General features: G+C 36.5%; 1 protein-coding gene across 6 annotated transcripts in view; it reads left to right on the plus strand.

The window, feature by feature from the left end:
- Positions 1 to 15593, plus strand: part of LOC18429848 (protein SPA1-RELATED 2) — a 47678-nt gene that overhangs the window by 13290 nt on the left and 18795 nt on the right. For all 6 annotated transcript variants that reach the window (XR_966521.3, XR_016045545.1, XM_020664662.2 and 3 more), the window contains exon 4: positions 4134 to 5040. Coding sequence is in view for 4 of the 6 variants with exons in the window: in XM_020664662.2 (XP_020520321.2) it covers positions 4134 to 5040 (907 nt within the window). In the remaining 2 variants the exon portion in view is untranslated. The remainder of the gene's footprint in view (positions 1 to 4133; positions 5041 to 15593) is intronic.

The raw sequence follows: 15593 nt of genomic DNA on the forward strand, positions 1-15593 counted from the left end.
TGGTGGATGCAATTCCCACCTTTCCTTCCTATATCAGTAACATATGATAATGTATTCAATAAATAATAAACCCAGATTATACAAACAGCTGAGCCAAACATAGGATTTGCATAACCCGGGTACCATTCAAAGACATCCAAACAGTCATGTTTCAATTACCATATTTTAACATTATTAAGGTTTGGCATAATAAGGTCATGATTCAAAACCTAGGATTATTTACTCAAGGAGCCAAACGTCCCATTAATTTCTTGGAAGACCCTTCATTTTGAAGTTTAGGGTAGTTGTCAAGAGCATCTTATAGTTTGTTTTTTGTTTTTTATTGGGTAATTGTAATTCATTGATTGTATAATAAGAAATGACATATAGAGATGAACCCTTGTTACAAAAATAATTTTAGCCTTTTCCCAACTAATTGGGATCGGCTATATGAATCTTGGTTCTCCATTCTGCTCTATTAAATGCCATATCCTCAGTGAGGCCATAAGTCCCCATATCTTTTCAAAATACTTCCAACTATGTCCTTTTGGGCCTACCCCTTGCTCTTTTCAGTCCTTCCACTTAGGGTTGGCAACGGGTAGGGTATGGGTCGGGTCTGCTAGTACCCGGACTCGTACCCGAAATATTACTTGTGGATCTGTACCCGACGGGTCCAAAAACATTGTACCCGTACCCATACCCGAGAGTAGACTAAAGACCTGGGACCGAGACCTGGTGGTTCTCTTAGCCTTTGGTAGGTATTTGATTGTAAGCATCCCCCCCCCTCCCCCTCGTTTTATAATGTTTACACCCCCATGACTCTATCCTCTTCTTCGATGTGGGATAAATCCCCCGTCTCTATACACTTCAATGATGAGCTGGCAGGACTGAAACATAGGCAAGGACTGCATTGTAGAGAAGCTGAGCTCCAATAATGGCAGATTTGCCGAGGAATCTCTGAACAGAGGGAACCAATCTCGTTCTTTTGCGGAGAAATGCGTTGTGTTTTGTTAGAACAACTCGGAGCTCCACTATGGCGGATTTGCATGGGCAGCTTTGAATAGAAGGGACCAGTCTCACCTTTTTTGTCGAGAAGTGAATTGGGTTTTGTAAGAACAGCTTGGAGCTTCACTAATAGCAGATTTGCAGAGGAATCTCTGAGCATAGTAGCGAAAATATCGAATTTTTGTGGAGAAAAACCAACTTGGTTTTTATACAACAGCTTGGGTAGCTCCATTAATGGCTGATTATCCGAGAAATATCTGAAATAGTGGTAAAGATTTAGCAGAGAAATAAATTGGGTTTTCTCAGAAAGCAATCGAAGCTTAATCTCAAGTGTCATCCCTCCTAGCCCACCTCCTCAGCCAGAGGTATTTCATGGTTTCTTCCACCAAAACTAGGTGAACCCACCTCCTTATAACTTCCAAAAAGAACAATTAACCAGCAAAATAAGCCATGTTGTTCTCTTCATTATTGTCATTTTAGTAGTGGTTTTCTTCTTCTCTGGCTTGCTCCACCTCCTCGTTCGATTCTTCTTAGCCCTCAATTGCCACCCCCAAGAGAACCAGAGCTTTAAGACTCTGCAAATACTTTTCAAGCTCTCACTCTATATGCCCACTTTTGTAAGGGGAGCATCTCCTCTGATTTCCATGGAGTTTCCATTCCTTTGGGGTATGAAATTGGGGTTTCTAGAGTGAGAGATAATCAGCGTCATACATGGCCAGCCCACCTAAGTCTATTTTCTCTCATTTTATCGCCTATTGGTGCCACGCCTAAATTCTCTCAAATAGATTCATTGCGAATTGTATCCCTTCTTGTCTCACCACTCATCCATCTCAACATCCTCATCTCCGCTACACTCATTCAATGGGTATTGTTTTTTGTCCGTCCAACATTCCACCCCGTAGAGCAAAGCTGGTCACCACTGTGTTATAGAACTTGTCCTTCAGCCTCATTGATATGCGGCGATCACATAAAATTCTAGTTGCACATCTCCACTTCGCCCACCCAGCTCTAATTTTGTGTATGACATCTTTCTCGATCTCTTAATTTTCTTGGATTATCGACCTAAGATATTGAAAGTGCAGTCTTTTTGGTACTTTCTGGCCGTCTATCTTAACTGTTTCTTTGTCTCTACTCCTATTATTATTAAATTTGCATTCCATATACTTTGTCTTAGTCCGACTAATGTTAAAACCTTTGGATTCTAGAGCATCCCTCCAAAGTTCTAACTTTGTGTTGATGCCGTTTTGTGTTGATGCCATTTTGTGCCTAGTTAAGTCGTCCATAATAAAAACAAAGAGGTACGGGCTCAATGATGAACCCTTGATGTAGACCTATTGTCACTGAAAACTCACTCGTCTCTTCACTAGTTGTTCGTACACGAGTAACTGCTCCATCGTACATATCTTTCACCAAGTCGATGTAGTATCTAGAGATGCCTTTCTTTTCTAATACCTGCCACTCAATCATAAGCTTTCTCTAGATAAATAAAGACCATGTGGAGGTCTTTTCTCTTCGCCTTAAACTTCTCAATCAATTGCCTAAGTAGGAAAATAACCTCAGTTGTTGACCTTCTTGGTATAAAATCAAATTGATTTTCAGATACACTCGTTTCATGCCTTACCCGTTGCTCAATGACTATCTCCCAGAGCTTCATAGTATGGCTCATAAGCTTGATCTCTCGATGGTTTGCAACTTTACACAATTCTGTATGTCTCCTTTGTTCTTGTAAATAAATAATGGTATTATAAATATTTTTCCAAAATTGGCCAATGAGTAAGTGAGTGTAATCAGGATCATTTTACAAAATTTAGCTTGGTGGTGTGTGGTGGATGTACATCGAAAAGAGATGGACACTACACTCGTTCGCTAGCCAAGGAGATGGATTTCATATGCTTCTCACCATGTACAAGGACAGCCTATATTGGTAAGCTGTATAGGTGTTATTTGAGATATATTTCAGCTGGTTGCTCCCACTTCTTCTAAGGCGAATGCAAAAAGGTAGACCGACCCTTTGCTAGAACACAGTGAATATCGACCCTTTGCTAGTCTTAGTCTTATTCCTTCTACACTTGTCTTGCGTCCACTACATCTTGGTTGATCAAATAGTTTAGACCAATGATGGCTTACTATTAGCTTGCTATAAAATGGTTGTTGTAACCATCTTTGTTCTTGACTATCAAATTCTAACTTTCCGGTTCCCCTATGAATGTCTTGCCATTTCCTTAAGGAAAAAGTTTGTATAGAGCTGAGGCTCTAAACAATCAAATTAGATCGCACCTCAAAAATTTCACTAGAAGAGGTTGTTTGGATGCCCAAATGTCCTCAAATTGATCATCTCGACCTCAAGATGCATGGACATGAGAAAAAAATGGATTTCAAGTTTTGGAAATAGTGCCGACCGTCAATTTTCAAGATTTTCAAGTTTTCATAGGTCTGCTTGGTCTACACTATTTTTGAAGCTTTAAATTTTATAATTAGAGATGAAAATATATTTTAAGGCTATCACAAAGATTTTCAGTATTGAAACCACATTTCACGACAATATTTGAATGTGCGCTCTACTTTGACTGTTTAGAGCCTCAGCTTTACACAAACCACACCCTTTCCTTAATGCTACATATTATCTATTGGAAAGGAAAAGAAAAATGAAACCAAAACATCCAGTAGTTATGGTCAAACAATATAATTCACATTTGTACATATTTTGAATGGTTGGGTCAATCGTGCTTCTTTTTAGAACATCTTACATGGTAATGAAATGCATATATATATGTATATATTATATGTATATAGTGTTTTTTTTTTTGGTTATAAGTAGCTTCAGAGTATGTTGACTTTGGACTGTGCATAATTCTTCCAATTTACTGCAATTTTTGCTATTGCAATCTTGAACCAGTTATCAGGTTTTCACTATCCCTGGTGTTTTCATATATTTCTTTTTCTGATATTTTATTTTTTTATGTAATTTTCTAATTGGACCAATCTTAGCTGGTCGTATTATGATTGATCAAATTATTTGGGGTTCTGGATGACTAATAGAGAATACCAATTCGAAAATGCATCTATATAATGAAACAACAATCCAGAACATATCAAACTTCTGTCTTTTTGAGCTCCTTATTCACTTTTATTACTTGGTGTCTCAACAGGGAAATTTTGCAGTCTGAACTAATTTCCGAAGCTCAGGATATCCTCTGCAGAAAGGAATCTTCATCATCTATTGCTGAAGAAGATGCCATTTCTGAGGAGTTGTTGCATTTCGTTGTAACATTGCAAGAACGGAGACAGGAGCATGCTGCTAATCTTGTTGACCAAATTCATTGCTTAGAAGAAGATATTGAGGAAGTTGAAAGACGGCATTCATTGTTGAGAAGCCATGAGTTACTTCCTCATATGTACCAAGAATCAAACAGGGTAGGTGTCCCTGATATATTTGAGGAAGGAATACAAGGAGGCTTGCTCTCTGAAAAGTTCCATCATAGAGAATCTTTTCCGCTGGTGAATTGTTCAGAGGGTTCCAGTTGGGCCCCCATACTACACCCCAATGAAGAGAGAATAATGAAAAATATTGATCAGATTGAAAAAGCTTACTTCTCTATGCGATCCAAAATCAAGTTGCCTGAAGCTAATGCAGCAGCACGCTCTGATAGAGATGTCCTCAAGAATCATAATGAGCGCTGCTCAAGACAAACTGACAGTGATGAATCCTGCGAGAATTATAAGCCTGATGATCGTATTGGTGTCTTTTTTGATGGTTTGTGCAAGTATGCCCTCTTCAGTAAATTCAAAGTGCGTGCTACTCTTAGGAATGGAGACCTCCTCAATTCTGCAAATGTCATTTGTTCATTGAGTTTTGACCGGGATGAAGAATACTTTGCATCTGCCGGCGTGTCTAAAAAAATAAAGATCTTTGAATTCGGGTCACTGTTGAATGACACTGTAGATTTCCACTACCCTGCAATTGAAATGTCAAGCGAGTCAAAGCTCAGTTGTGTCTGTTGGAACAACTACATCAACAACTACTTGGCATCAACTGATTATGAGGGTGTGGTCCAGGTTGGTATTGTCTGTTCGGAGTACTATTCATTTTCTTGTTGCCATTCCACGATTGATCATCAAGTATCTCCTTCTAGCTTCTTTGCTGACTAATGAACTTTTAATGGGTGCAATTTCTCTTTGTTTATTTATTTTTGATAAGTTCGAGATGGTGCGATGCTGTTTTTTTTGCCATTTTTATGCATATATTTTGGTAGTAGAACGACAATAGGAATCCACTTCCATGTTATGCTCAATCAAATCAATCATATCCCTCTATGAGCACCCTAAGCATGGACAGCTGAATGTTCTGGAGTATGGGAACCTTCAAAAGAAAATTACCATCATAATTTCTTTGTTGCTGAACATTAGAATCCTGGAGGATTACAAGAAACTAGGAAGAAGCCCATGTGATGCATGGGCATGGAGAGAGAGAGGTTCTACTGACATTTGGGTGTCTTTATGGTAGAAATAGTGGTCAAGTTTTTTTTAAGAGTATGCTTTCAATTTAAAATAATAGACTTTAGAGAAATATATTGTGCAATTTGATTGGTGGAAGAAGGAGCAACCATTCCATGTGTTAATTTTCTCATGTAACGTTCCTATGTTTCCCTAATGAACCTTGAGAGGCTTAAAAATTACATAATTGAGTTCATCCATATATCTATACTTTTGAGTTTGTAAAAATTTGAGGTTTGGAATTTGTGAGAAGTTGGATGTACGGGGCATGGTCATGAGTGGTGTTATCTGTATTGTAGTGCAATTAAAGCAAAGGGAACAAGAACACAAATAAATAAATCGCAGGAAATGTGAATGTAGTGTGTTACATGGGAGCATATACTTTTTTTGGTTCATGTAGGATAGGAAGCTGAAAAAGCAGAAAATTGTGTGAAATTAATGAAGATCATTAGAAGAATAAGAAGAGAAAAATTGCATTTACTATTTTAGCATTCTATAATTTAAGAGGAAAAGCTCGTGATGTGTTACATGATATAAGACTCAAAGTGATATAATAGGCACATAATTGTGATGTTGGGGCTTTGTGAGTTTGCTTCCTTTGTTGAGTGAATAGTGGGGTTTTGCAAAATAGATATTTAACCAGTGTTGTTAAGGATCTAAGTTACTGTTATAGGAAGACAATTTTGGTGGCAAATTGCTTGGCTTATGAGGTGCAAGGAGGCGCTTGAATTGTTGATTTTTGCTGTCATAATGTATCTAACTTTTCTATCATTGTAACCTCTTTCTTTGATTGGAAAATGAAAAAAAATGTTGCATAGATTAATGATGTATGGTTAAAAAATGACATGTTGAAATCTACTAAGTTAGTATATAACTGTGCATACATGCAGGCATGCATGTGTCTGCAAGTAAGAATCTTTTCGTATTATATAATCATGATCAGTGCACCTTAACTATTGAAAATTTTTCAAAATCATATGTAGATTGTAAAACAAACACTTAGAAAGGAAAGGTAGGTGATGCAGGGGAAAAATGAAAAAGAAATAAGTAAAATGAAAATAAGCATAAGAGGTGAGAGAATATACTCTCACTCAGGGTCTACAAGGATTCCACCCCAAAGAACTCTTCACAAGATAAAAAAGAACTCTTTCTTCACTCAATTCATCCTCTCTTTACAAGGAAAGGACCTATTCCCTTTAAATACAAACTAAAAGGAATAATAAATAACAAAAAAAAATTTAGAAAAACCATAACAGTCACCCTCTCTCACTCTCTCTCCCTCCCATGTCTCTCTCTCCACACCTCTCTCTGTCTTCCTCTTTTTTCTCACCTCTATCCTAGGTTATCTTATCTCACATTAATATTTTTCTATCTCTTAATGCTCATCAACCCATTAAGAGAACAACCTCAACCCCCACAAAAAGAAAAACTATACCCTGCATAAAAATGTAAAATGAATATCTCAACTAACTTCCATACAAAGTTTCTTATTCCACCCCTTAAATCTCTACATGGAAGAAAAGACAAAAATAACCCTACACATAAAATCTAAAAATAGAAAATAAAAAAATAAAAACACCATCTGCATTATTCTCTCAAGGTTGGAAGAAGCTCAACCTCGAGCTTGTTGAACTCAAAATCCTTTAGAGATCTTCTCAAAAGTTGATGATGCAGTCCCAAAATTCTTTTGGGTACTTTTATTTTTTCAAAGAAATGATTGATTCAACATAATTTATAGTGGAACTTTGAGATCCCAAGCTTTGGAATACCAAACTGAATCTTGATTTCTCCTTCAAGTTCACAGGGTTGGATTTCTCATACTGCAACCAGCTCATCTTCTTCCTCATAATTGATTTTCGAAATGTCTTGTAGATTTGGGTTATTGTTATCATCTTTCGCGTCTAGATCAACCTTTTCGCCTTCTTTTTCCCCTTTTTGTAATCTACTAAGTCGATCTTGTAGATATTGTTGAATTATTTTGTCAAGGTAGTTTATTTGTCTCTCAAATTTTTGATCTAATAGCTCAAATATTTGATCAAATTGATCAAAATGCTTCATATGGTGTATGGGTCTTTGATCTCAGGGCTTTGATACCAACTGATGCAGGGGAAAGATGAAAATAAATAAATAAAATAAAACTAAAAATCAAAGGTGAGAGAATATTGTCTGTCAAGCCCTACAAGGGAGTCCACCCAAACATCTCTTCACAAAATAAAAAAAAACTCTTTCTTTACTCAATTCACCATCTCTTTACGAAGAAGGGACCTCTTCCATTCACATACAAACTAAAAGGGATATTAAATCACAAAAATAAATTAAAAAGCCATAAAACTCTCTCTCGCTCTCTCTCTCTCTCTCTCACTGCCCACGTATCTCTCTGTCCCACGCCTCTTTCTCTATCTTCCATTTTCTTGTCACCTCAATCCTAGGTTATCCTATATTCCACGTTAATATCTTTCTCTATCTTAATGTTTATCAACCCATTAAGAGATAACAACCTCAACCCCCACAAAAATAGAAATTATATCTTGCATAAAAATCTAAATAGAAATTATATCCGGCATAAAAATCTAAATAGAAATTATATCCTACATAAAAATCTAAAATAAGTGTCCTAAGTAACTCCTATTGAAATTTTCTGTTCTACCTCTAAAATCTCAACAAGGAAGAAAAGACAAAAATAACCCTACCCAAAATCTAAAAATAGCAAAATAAAACAAAAAAAAAACCCACTGCAGTAGTAGGGTATCAGAAAACAATAAATTAAATGCGTGAAGCCAATATATCTGTCTTTAGTTCGTCTCACATCTTAGACTGAACCATTTGAAGGGGTCCACCATTGGCCACAACTGTAATCTGATTTTCTACAGATCAATACGAAGAGAAAACCCTAATGATTGAAACCAATACCCTAAAGAGAAATGTCTGGAACCCTGTAGAAAGAAAAAAATCAGATGAAGAGAAATATCAAAAGCAAAATAAATAACAACAGTTAGGAAATGACATCTTGATTTTATTCCTTGATTGATTCTTCTTACCCAAGTTTCTCCTAAGCAATGTTTAAAAGGGTGGTAGGCGGCCTTAAGGGGAATCACCGCCGAGGCATGGTGTAGCTGTCTAGGCAGACACCTCAGTCTTGAAGCATCTCTGCCTCGTGTGTGGATGTGTGCCCGCCATCTAGTTTTTCACTCCTTTTTTTTTATTTTTATATACTTTTGCCTTTAATTGATCTCGCATTTTAGACTCAGCCATTTGAAGGACCTCAATATGGCTCCACCATCGCCCACGACTGTGAATCCAATTTCCTGCAAATCAATGAAAAGTGTAAACCCTAATAAAAAAACCTAAAGAGAAATGTCTAAGATGAGAAAACCAAAACATTAGTAGGAATTAGAAATTAAACAAGAAGAAGACAAAAGCTAGATGGGAAAACATGGAACCCTGGAGAAAGAAAAAACCTAAATCAGATGAAAATAAATATTAACAGCAAAATAAATAAATAAACAAACAGTCAGGAACTCGCATCTTGATTTTATTTTTTGATTGCTTCTTGTTACCCAGTTTTCTTTGATTGCTCCTCATTTTTGTACCTGGCATAGTAGCTGAAATAGTGGTCCTCCTAGGATAGAAGCAGGCCCCAAAGCCCCCTTATTGATATACTAGTCCGAACCCTCTATAAGGCAAGATGTTTTTTGCTCCAGGATCAACCTACCACTGGATGGCTTCATCTATGTCCAGCGATGAGATGATTTTTGTTAAGCTCATTGAAATGCTCCTTTAGCCTTTGACTATATTGGAAGAACACTATCATTAAGTTCTTTTGCTCAAGTATATTCCTTTTTCTTGCTTGCACCTTTAGGAAAATGCATGAGCTATAATTTAGAGAATTAGGGTTATTCAATAGACTTATAATAAATGCATGAAGTTATAATCTTTTTTTTTTTTTGAAAATGATCATAACTTGTGATTATATACTTGTATCCTGTATATTGAAAAATTAAAATTTAGTGAATTTTATTACTATGAAATATTTAATCTTTGCAAGTTATCATCTTAAATGAACTCCAATGGTCCTTGCAACCAGATGCACTTCTTGTAAGTACAATGTGGATGGCTATCTTTTGTTCACTACCCCCATGTTGCCTTTTCCATTGGCTAGCATTGTTTAAAATTATGACTCAAGTATATAACGTATGAAAAATGTATACTGGAATTATACATAATATATTAAGCATAAGGTCGATGCAGTGTGCTGCACATGGGGTCTAAAAATTGCAAGGCCAATTTTGACGCAATAAATTTGTAGTGGACATATTGGTTGCAACTGTGTGTTTGACCACTCATATATCATTCTCCTCTTCAAGCTCCTCAATACCCTTATTGACTGAAGTAAAGATGTAGAGTGCATTGTGAACATCAACTGCAGCATCAGGTCTACATCAACAGCAGCATCAATAGACCTGAGAAAAATTGTCCTAAAGGACAATTGACTATCAAATTCATTCCACATATACTTCTATAACTGCACAGGCATGTCATGATTGAACCTTATATTATGTATGCACATCCCCGTGGGTTATGAGGTACTTCAATTGTGAGTTGTTTCCCTTTTAAGCAGTGGCCTAAGCTCACATGGGGTTGGGCTTTTCTACCTTGACCCTTATTGGGCAAGAGCTTTCAAAATTTTATCCTAGCTTTTAAGGCAAGCAGTTGTAAAAGCAATGTCCAGCCAAATTATTAGTAGTTTGATTCCTTCCTTTCTCCCTTTCATTTGTTGTGGCCTCAGTGTTTGCTGTAAAAAAGACATCTAGAGCCCCTTCAATGAGGCTTACTAAACCCTGTTGATCCTCTCTTACTATCTTGAGAGGAACCCACATCATCGCCCTTAATCATATTCCTCATCAACCAAGACATCGACCTCTATGATCAACTATCATGTTTGCCCCATTTGCTGGAATTTTTTTTTTTTCAGCATCTAGATATTCATTTATCTTCCTGACATCCGGTGAAACTTTCTTCGTTGGGGCAACATCCACCCCAATACTGGCCATGTGTTTTTTGAATCTATTAATACTTCCATATATGTCATGATCATAATAATTTCATTAAACTTTGTTTTGATGATTTATCTGTGTAATAACTATATTTCTGATCCTAATCGCTACTGCTATAAGATCTAGAAGATGATATTGAAAGTTCTCAAATATAAAAAGATCTAACAAAAAATGACTAACCTTTGTTACTTGATTTCCGATCCTTAATGTTTTAGATGAATCTTGAATTTCAGATCATCCAAACCTCCTCTTGTACAACTCTTGATATTTGACAATAAACCCAATCCAAAAATTTGCTTTTGATTTGATTTCTCAAAGATTCTTTTTTTTTTTTGAACATGATTTCTAAAAGATTCTTCCTCTTTTCGATCTTAAAAAATTAAAAGAAAATGAAATTTAACTTTTTTTTTGTCTTTTTTTTCCTTTTTTTTTTAAAACAAGTTCAGGCAGAAACGGAGTTTGGAATTCGCCCCTGCACCACCTCCACCCACCCCTTTCAAAAAACAAAAAGTCTTCCCCCACTAAATATGTGGGGGAAAGATGAAAATACCCATGGCCTGAGGGCATTTTCTGCTCTTGGGCCGTCAGAAGCCTAAGGCAGATGCTTCGGTCGAGGTGTTAGGCGCCTTCTCGGGCACCTAGGTGCCTGCGCCCTATAGTAGGCACCTTGGCCCCTGGTCTGCCTTGAGGTGCCACCTCGTCACCCAATGCGGGCGGTTTTTGGCACATTGCTCCTAACTAATATCCTTCCATAACTGATGCAAAGATGTTCTACTGAGCATAATAATTATGAAAGGGTATGATTTTAGTATGATTGCAGTTCCAGATATAATGAAACACATTTTGACCGTTTGAGCTATATTTCTCTGCCTGTTCGCTTACATTTTTTCAATGTTTTTCCCATGTTGATACATCCCTTGGGGAGCTCCAATGTTTCTATTGGTCTTCCTTTAATTTTTGCACACATTTGCAATGGGAGTTTCTTGATTTACGAAGACGTTTTGGGGCAGATATTTTATGTGTTATCCAGTAGAATGCGATCGTATTTCTCCAACAGATTTCTTTTCTAATTCTGTAGATTTATCATGTTCATTATGACGTTATTGTTCTTTTACGTAGTTCTCAAATCCTTTTACATACTCATTTCCCCATTTAGTAACTACTGTTTGGAGGTTCCTGGATGCCGAGGTTATACGAGGTAATTCTGGCTTCTTTTGACTTCAATTTGTTGAAGATTCTGGGGGCTTGACTTTTTTTTTTTTAGGGGCATTTTTAGCTTTTCCTTTTATTTATTTATTTATAGTTATTTTATTTTTCTGATTTGTTTTTGTTGTTGATGTATCCCATAGGCTTTGGTCCAGTAGTGTGTTTATCTTTTGTTTGATTGTTGCTATTATTAATATGTCTTTGTTTGTTGATATTATTAATGTGTCCCTTAAGCCTTGGCCTAGTAGCGGACATCTGGTTTTCATGTGGAAGTCAAGGGTCCGTACCTTGACGCTATATCAAAAAACTGCCCAGTTATATGTTCATGAATTTTTAGTTTATGTAATAGATCTATTTGTGGTAGTCTTGTTATACTGTTTGTGTAGGCGCATTTATGTACTTTGTATACCCCATTTAATGCATTTGTATATGGAGAGGTTAATCCCTCATTTTCATCAATGAGAATTATGCATAAGTTTCTATGTTTCTAACTTGTTTTCAGAGCTTGGCTTGGATCAAAAACTCAGACTGGCCTATTATCAGTGAATCTCTAGCAAATATTAGTTAAATATGCTCTATCACTCTTTGCTAGTTCATCACAAACATCTGTATTCTCATTTCAAAACCCTGATATGTGATCAACATCAGGGGGGTTGTTTTTATATCAGCACTGTGGTTACTGTAGAGAACTGTAACGGCATCATAGTCACACAGTAGCAGAACTGTAGTGGCACCAGCAGAATTGTAGCAGCACTGTAGCAGTGGTTATATATTTTTTCATGGTATTTGAAGGAGATTTGAAAAGTTTTCAAAAAAAAATCTAGGGTTTAGTGAACTAATTCAGACTCCCAGTTCTACAATTATATGATTCTTTTTCTGGTTCAAGGCACCGATTATGTTGGTTTTGCATTTTTGTCATCTTCCTTGCGATGCATAGAATCATCTGAAATTCATTCCGCTAAATCAAAAGGGAAGATCTTGAGATTATTTGAGATCTATCATCCCTTGGCCTCTATTAGAGAAGGCACTTTAATAGGCTCTTCAAGCGCTTTCAGGTCCTTCATTGTGAGGTATACCTTGTATATTATCCACTTCTTTAAGTCTGTCTAACTCCTTGACTCTGGTGACACCATTCATAATATTGGGAATCTCAAAATAAAATGCTCTGAAGTTCATTTAGAAGGTAATCAATCCTCCTTCACTTGTATAATGGTTCTAAACTCAGTATTAATGAAGTAGATCAATTAATAGTCATTTGTTTAAGGTGTTAATAGCTAGTTGATCAAAATTGCTTGATTCCATTCGTTCATGATGGTTGCTTGATACAAGAAATCTAAGGAAGCTGACAACGCTTTTATCTAAGATTATGTGGAGCCTGCTGGTAGGAGTTAATCAGTTGTTGTTGTGTCATTTTGCTATCTTTGTACTTTAAATCTCAAGCATAGGGACTAGGCCATATCGGTTCTAAAAGGCTCAATAAATTGTTCAAGTCCACAAATAGTTCTTTTTATTAATGTAATTTTGAGGATTTCAATAATAGATTAGCCTGTGATTGTTGTAAACTGGCGAATCTATTCACATTGCATTTTCTTCGATGTGAAAGATTATATTTGATCTTGTTCATTCTGATGTCTGAGGCCTTTATCTTGTCGTGTCCAAAGCTTTTTCACGGTATTGTCATTGTGGATAGTTTTTCTCATCATACTTGGCTATATTTCCTGAAAAAGAAATTTGATGTTTGTTGGGCATTTGTTACCTTTTGCAAAATGATTCAGACCCCGTATGAAATGTTCATTAGGATTCTCAGGGCTTACTCTAGTGGTTGAATACTTATTCAATTTTTTTTTCAAGTTTATTTGAGCCATAATGGTACTTTCACATACCCCTGAGTGAAATGGGGTTATGGTATGCAAGAGTTGACATATTATATAGACCACCGATATCATTTCCACAATCCGATGTTCTTGGTGGCTTGTGGGCATAAGCAGTTATACTTATTTATTTTATCAATAGAGTTCCTGCTAGAGGTCTTGGTGATGTTTCTCCTATTGACTGACTGAAGTTAGAGACCAGACCAATCTGTATTCCATGTTTTTGGATGTACGTGCTTTGTCATGTTTAGTAGTTTTGAAAGGAGTGTACTTAAAAGGTTAGCATTGCTATGATCCAAAATATGAGCTTGGCACTACTCGAAAAGGTTATCACTGCTACGATCCAAAATCTTAGATACATTTTCCAAGCATGTTTCTTCTTTGAAGGGGTCTCTTTTCAATAATCCAAAGGTTTCTAGTTCTCAGTTCACCTATTTGACTTAGTTTTCTAAGTCCCCAATACCTTCAGAGTCTGGTTCTTCATCTATACTCCTCAAAGCCTATACTAGACACAATAAGTCTCCAGTTGACCATCAGAATGAAAAAGGTGATATAGGCCAATAACTCTCTCAGCATTTGATCTTGTTGAGACTATTGAGAAACAACATCAGCTAATTGTTTCTGCTCCCAACTTTATTATTTCCAAGTCTAGTAGAATTTATGTTCCTCTTGTTCATTATGGTTCCGAGTCCATATCTCTTTGCTGTTCCTGTTCTTGTTATTTTCTGAACCTAGTAATTATAAAGAGACCATGAAACTTGGTTGTTGGAAGGTTGCTATGGATAAGGAAATTCAGCATTTGGAACGAGATGATACTTGGGACTTGGTCTCTCTTCCTCCTGAGAAGAATCTCATTGGCTGTAAATGGTTTTATAAAGTTAAAAAATAATAGCATCGATTGGTAGGACGTGCAGCTTGTAGCTAAAGGCTACATGCAGGAGTATGGTCGGGACTATGAAGAAACATGCTGCAGTTGCCAAACTACAATTCATGTTATTTTATGATGTTCAACTGCCAGACGTTGGGATTTGCATAAGATGCATATGAAGAATTCCGTTCATAATGGAATTCTTCAATAAGGAATTTATTTTCAGCCCTCCTGAATATGTGACTCCTAAAAGAGCCATTTGTGGCCTCATGCAAGCTCCTTAAGCTTGGTTTAATCATTTTGCAATGGTCATCGCTTCCCCCCACATGCGTCCCAGGGGCCCCAGGGTGGGGGTCAGTGTTTTATTGACCTTATTCTTACATCACTTTGATTGTAAGGTGTGAATATTACTTGTATGTGTTGATGGTATTGTTCTCACAGGTGATGAGACAAATATTATTTCTCAATTCTCATATAAGGTGTATTTTATGATGATAATTTCAGATGATAGACATGGATTCATATATGATGCAGCCCAGGATACTGCTCTCGAGTATCTAATAAAGAAAGACAAGCTTAAAGTTTACAAGAATTGTAGAAGGGCAAAATAGTCATTGAATCTGTCCTTTTATATCCTTTATTTATTTCTTGAATCATTTTATTCCCTTAAGGGCATAAGTAGTAATTTATAGAATATTTTATGTCTTGCTATTCACTTAAAGTCCTTTATAATGAATTGCCATGATTAGATTAGATGGATGGTCAGGAAGTCTTGTTTAGGATTTTTTTATATAAGGGATGTACTCAAGCATAATGAGGCATCTTGTTATTTACTTTATTTGAACCTTGAAGCAATCATTGCTTCGTCTTTTGACTCTAGTTTTTACGTCTTTCTCTAATTTTAGATCTATCCTATCTTCTTCCTTGCTAAACCGTAGTTCCAAGTCACTAGGTTTGTGCTAGGATGGTATTAGAGCCCAACGATTTGTAAGGATAGTAGTGTAGCACCGTACCGATGATACTATGCAATTGATTTTTGTGCCCTAGGACAACAATCATGCCTCCATGCAAAGGAAGAGGAAAAGTGGCAATTGTAGAAGTCTTTGGTGCTAGTTT

This window comes from Amborella trichopoda, chromosome 1 (assembly GCF_054954075.1).
Source record: "Amborella trichopoda isolate Santa Cruz 75 chromosome 1, AtrichopodaSantaCruz75HAP2 v2.0, whole genome shotgun sequence".
Classification (NCBI taxonomy): Eukaryota; Viridiplantae; Streptophyta; class Magnoliopsida; order Amborellales; family Amborellaceae; genus Amborella; species Amborella trichopoda.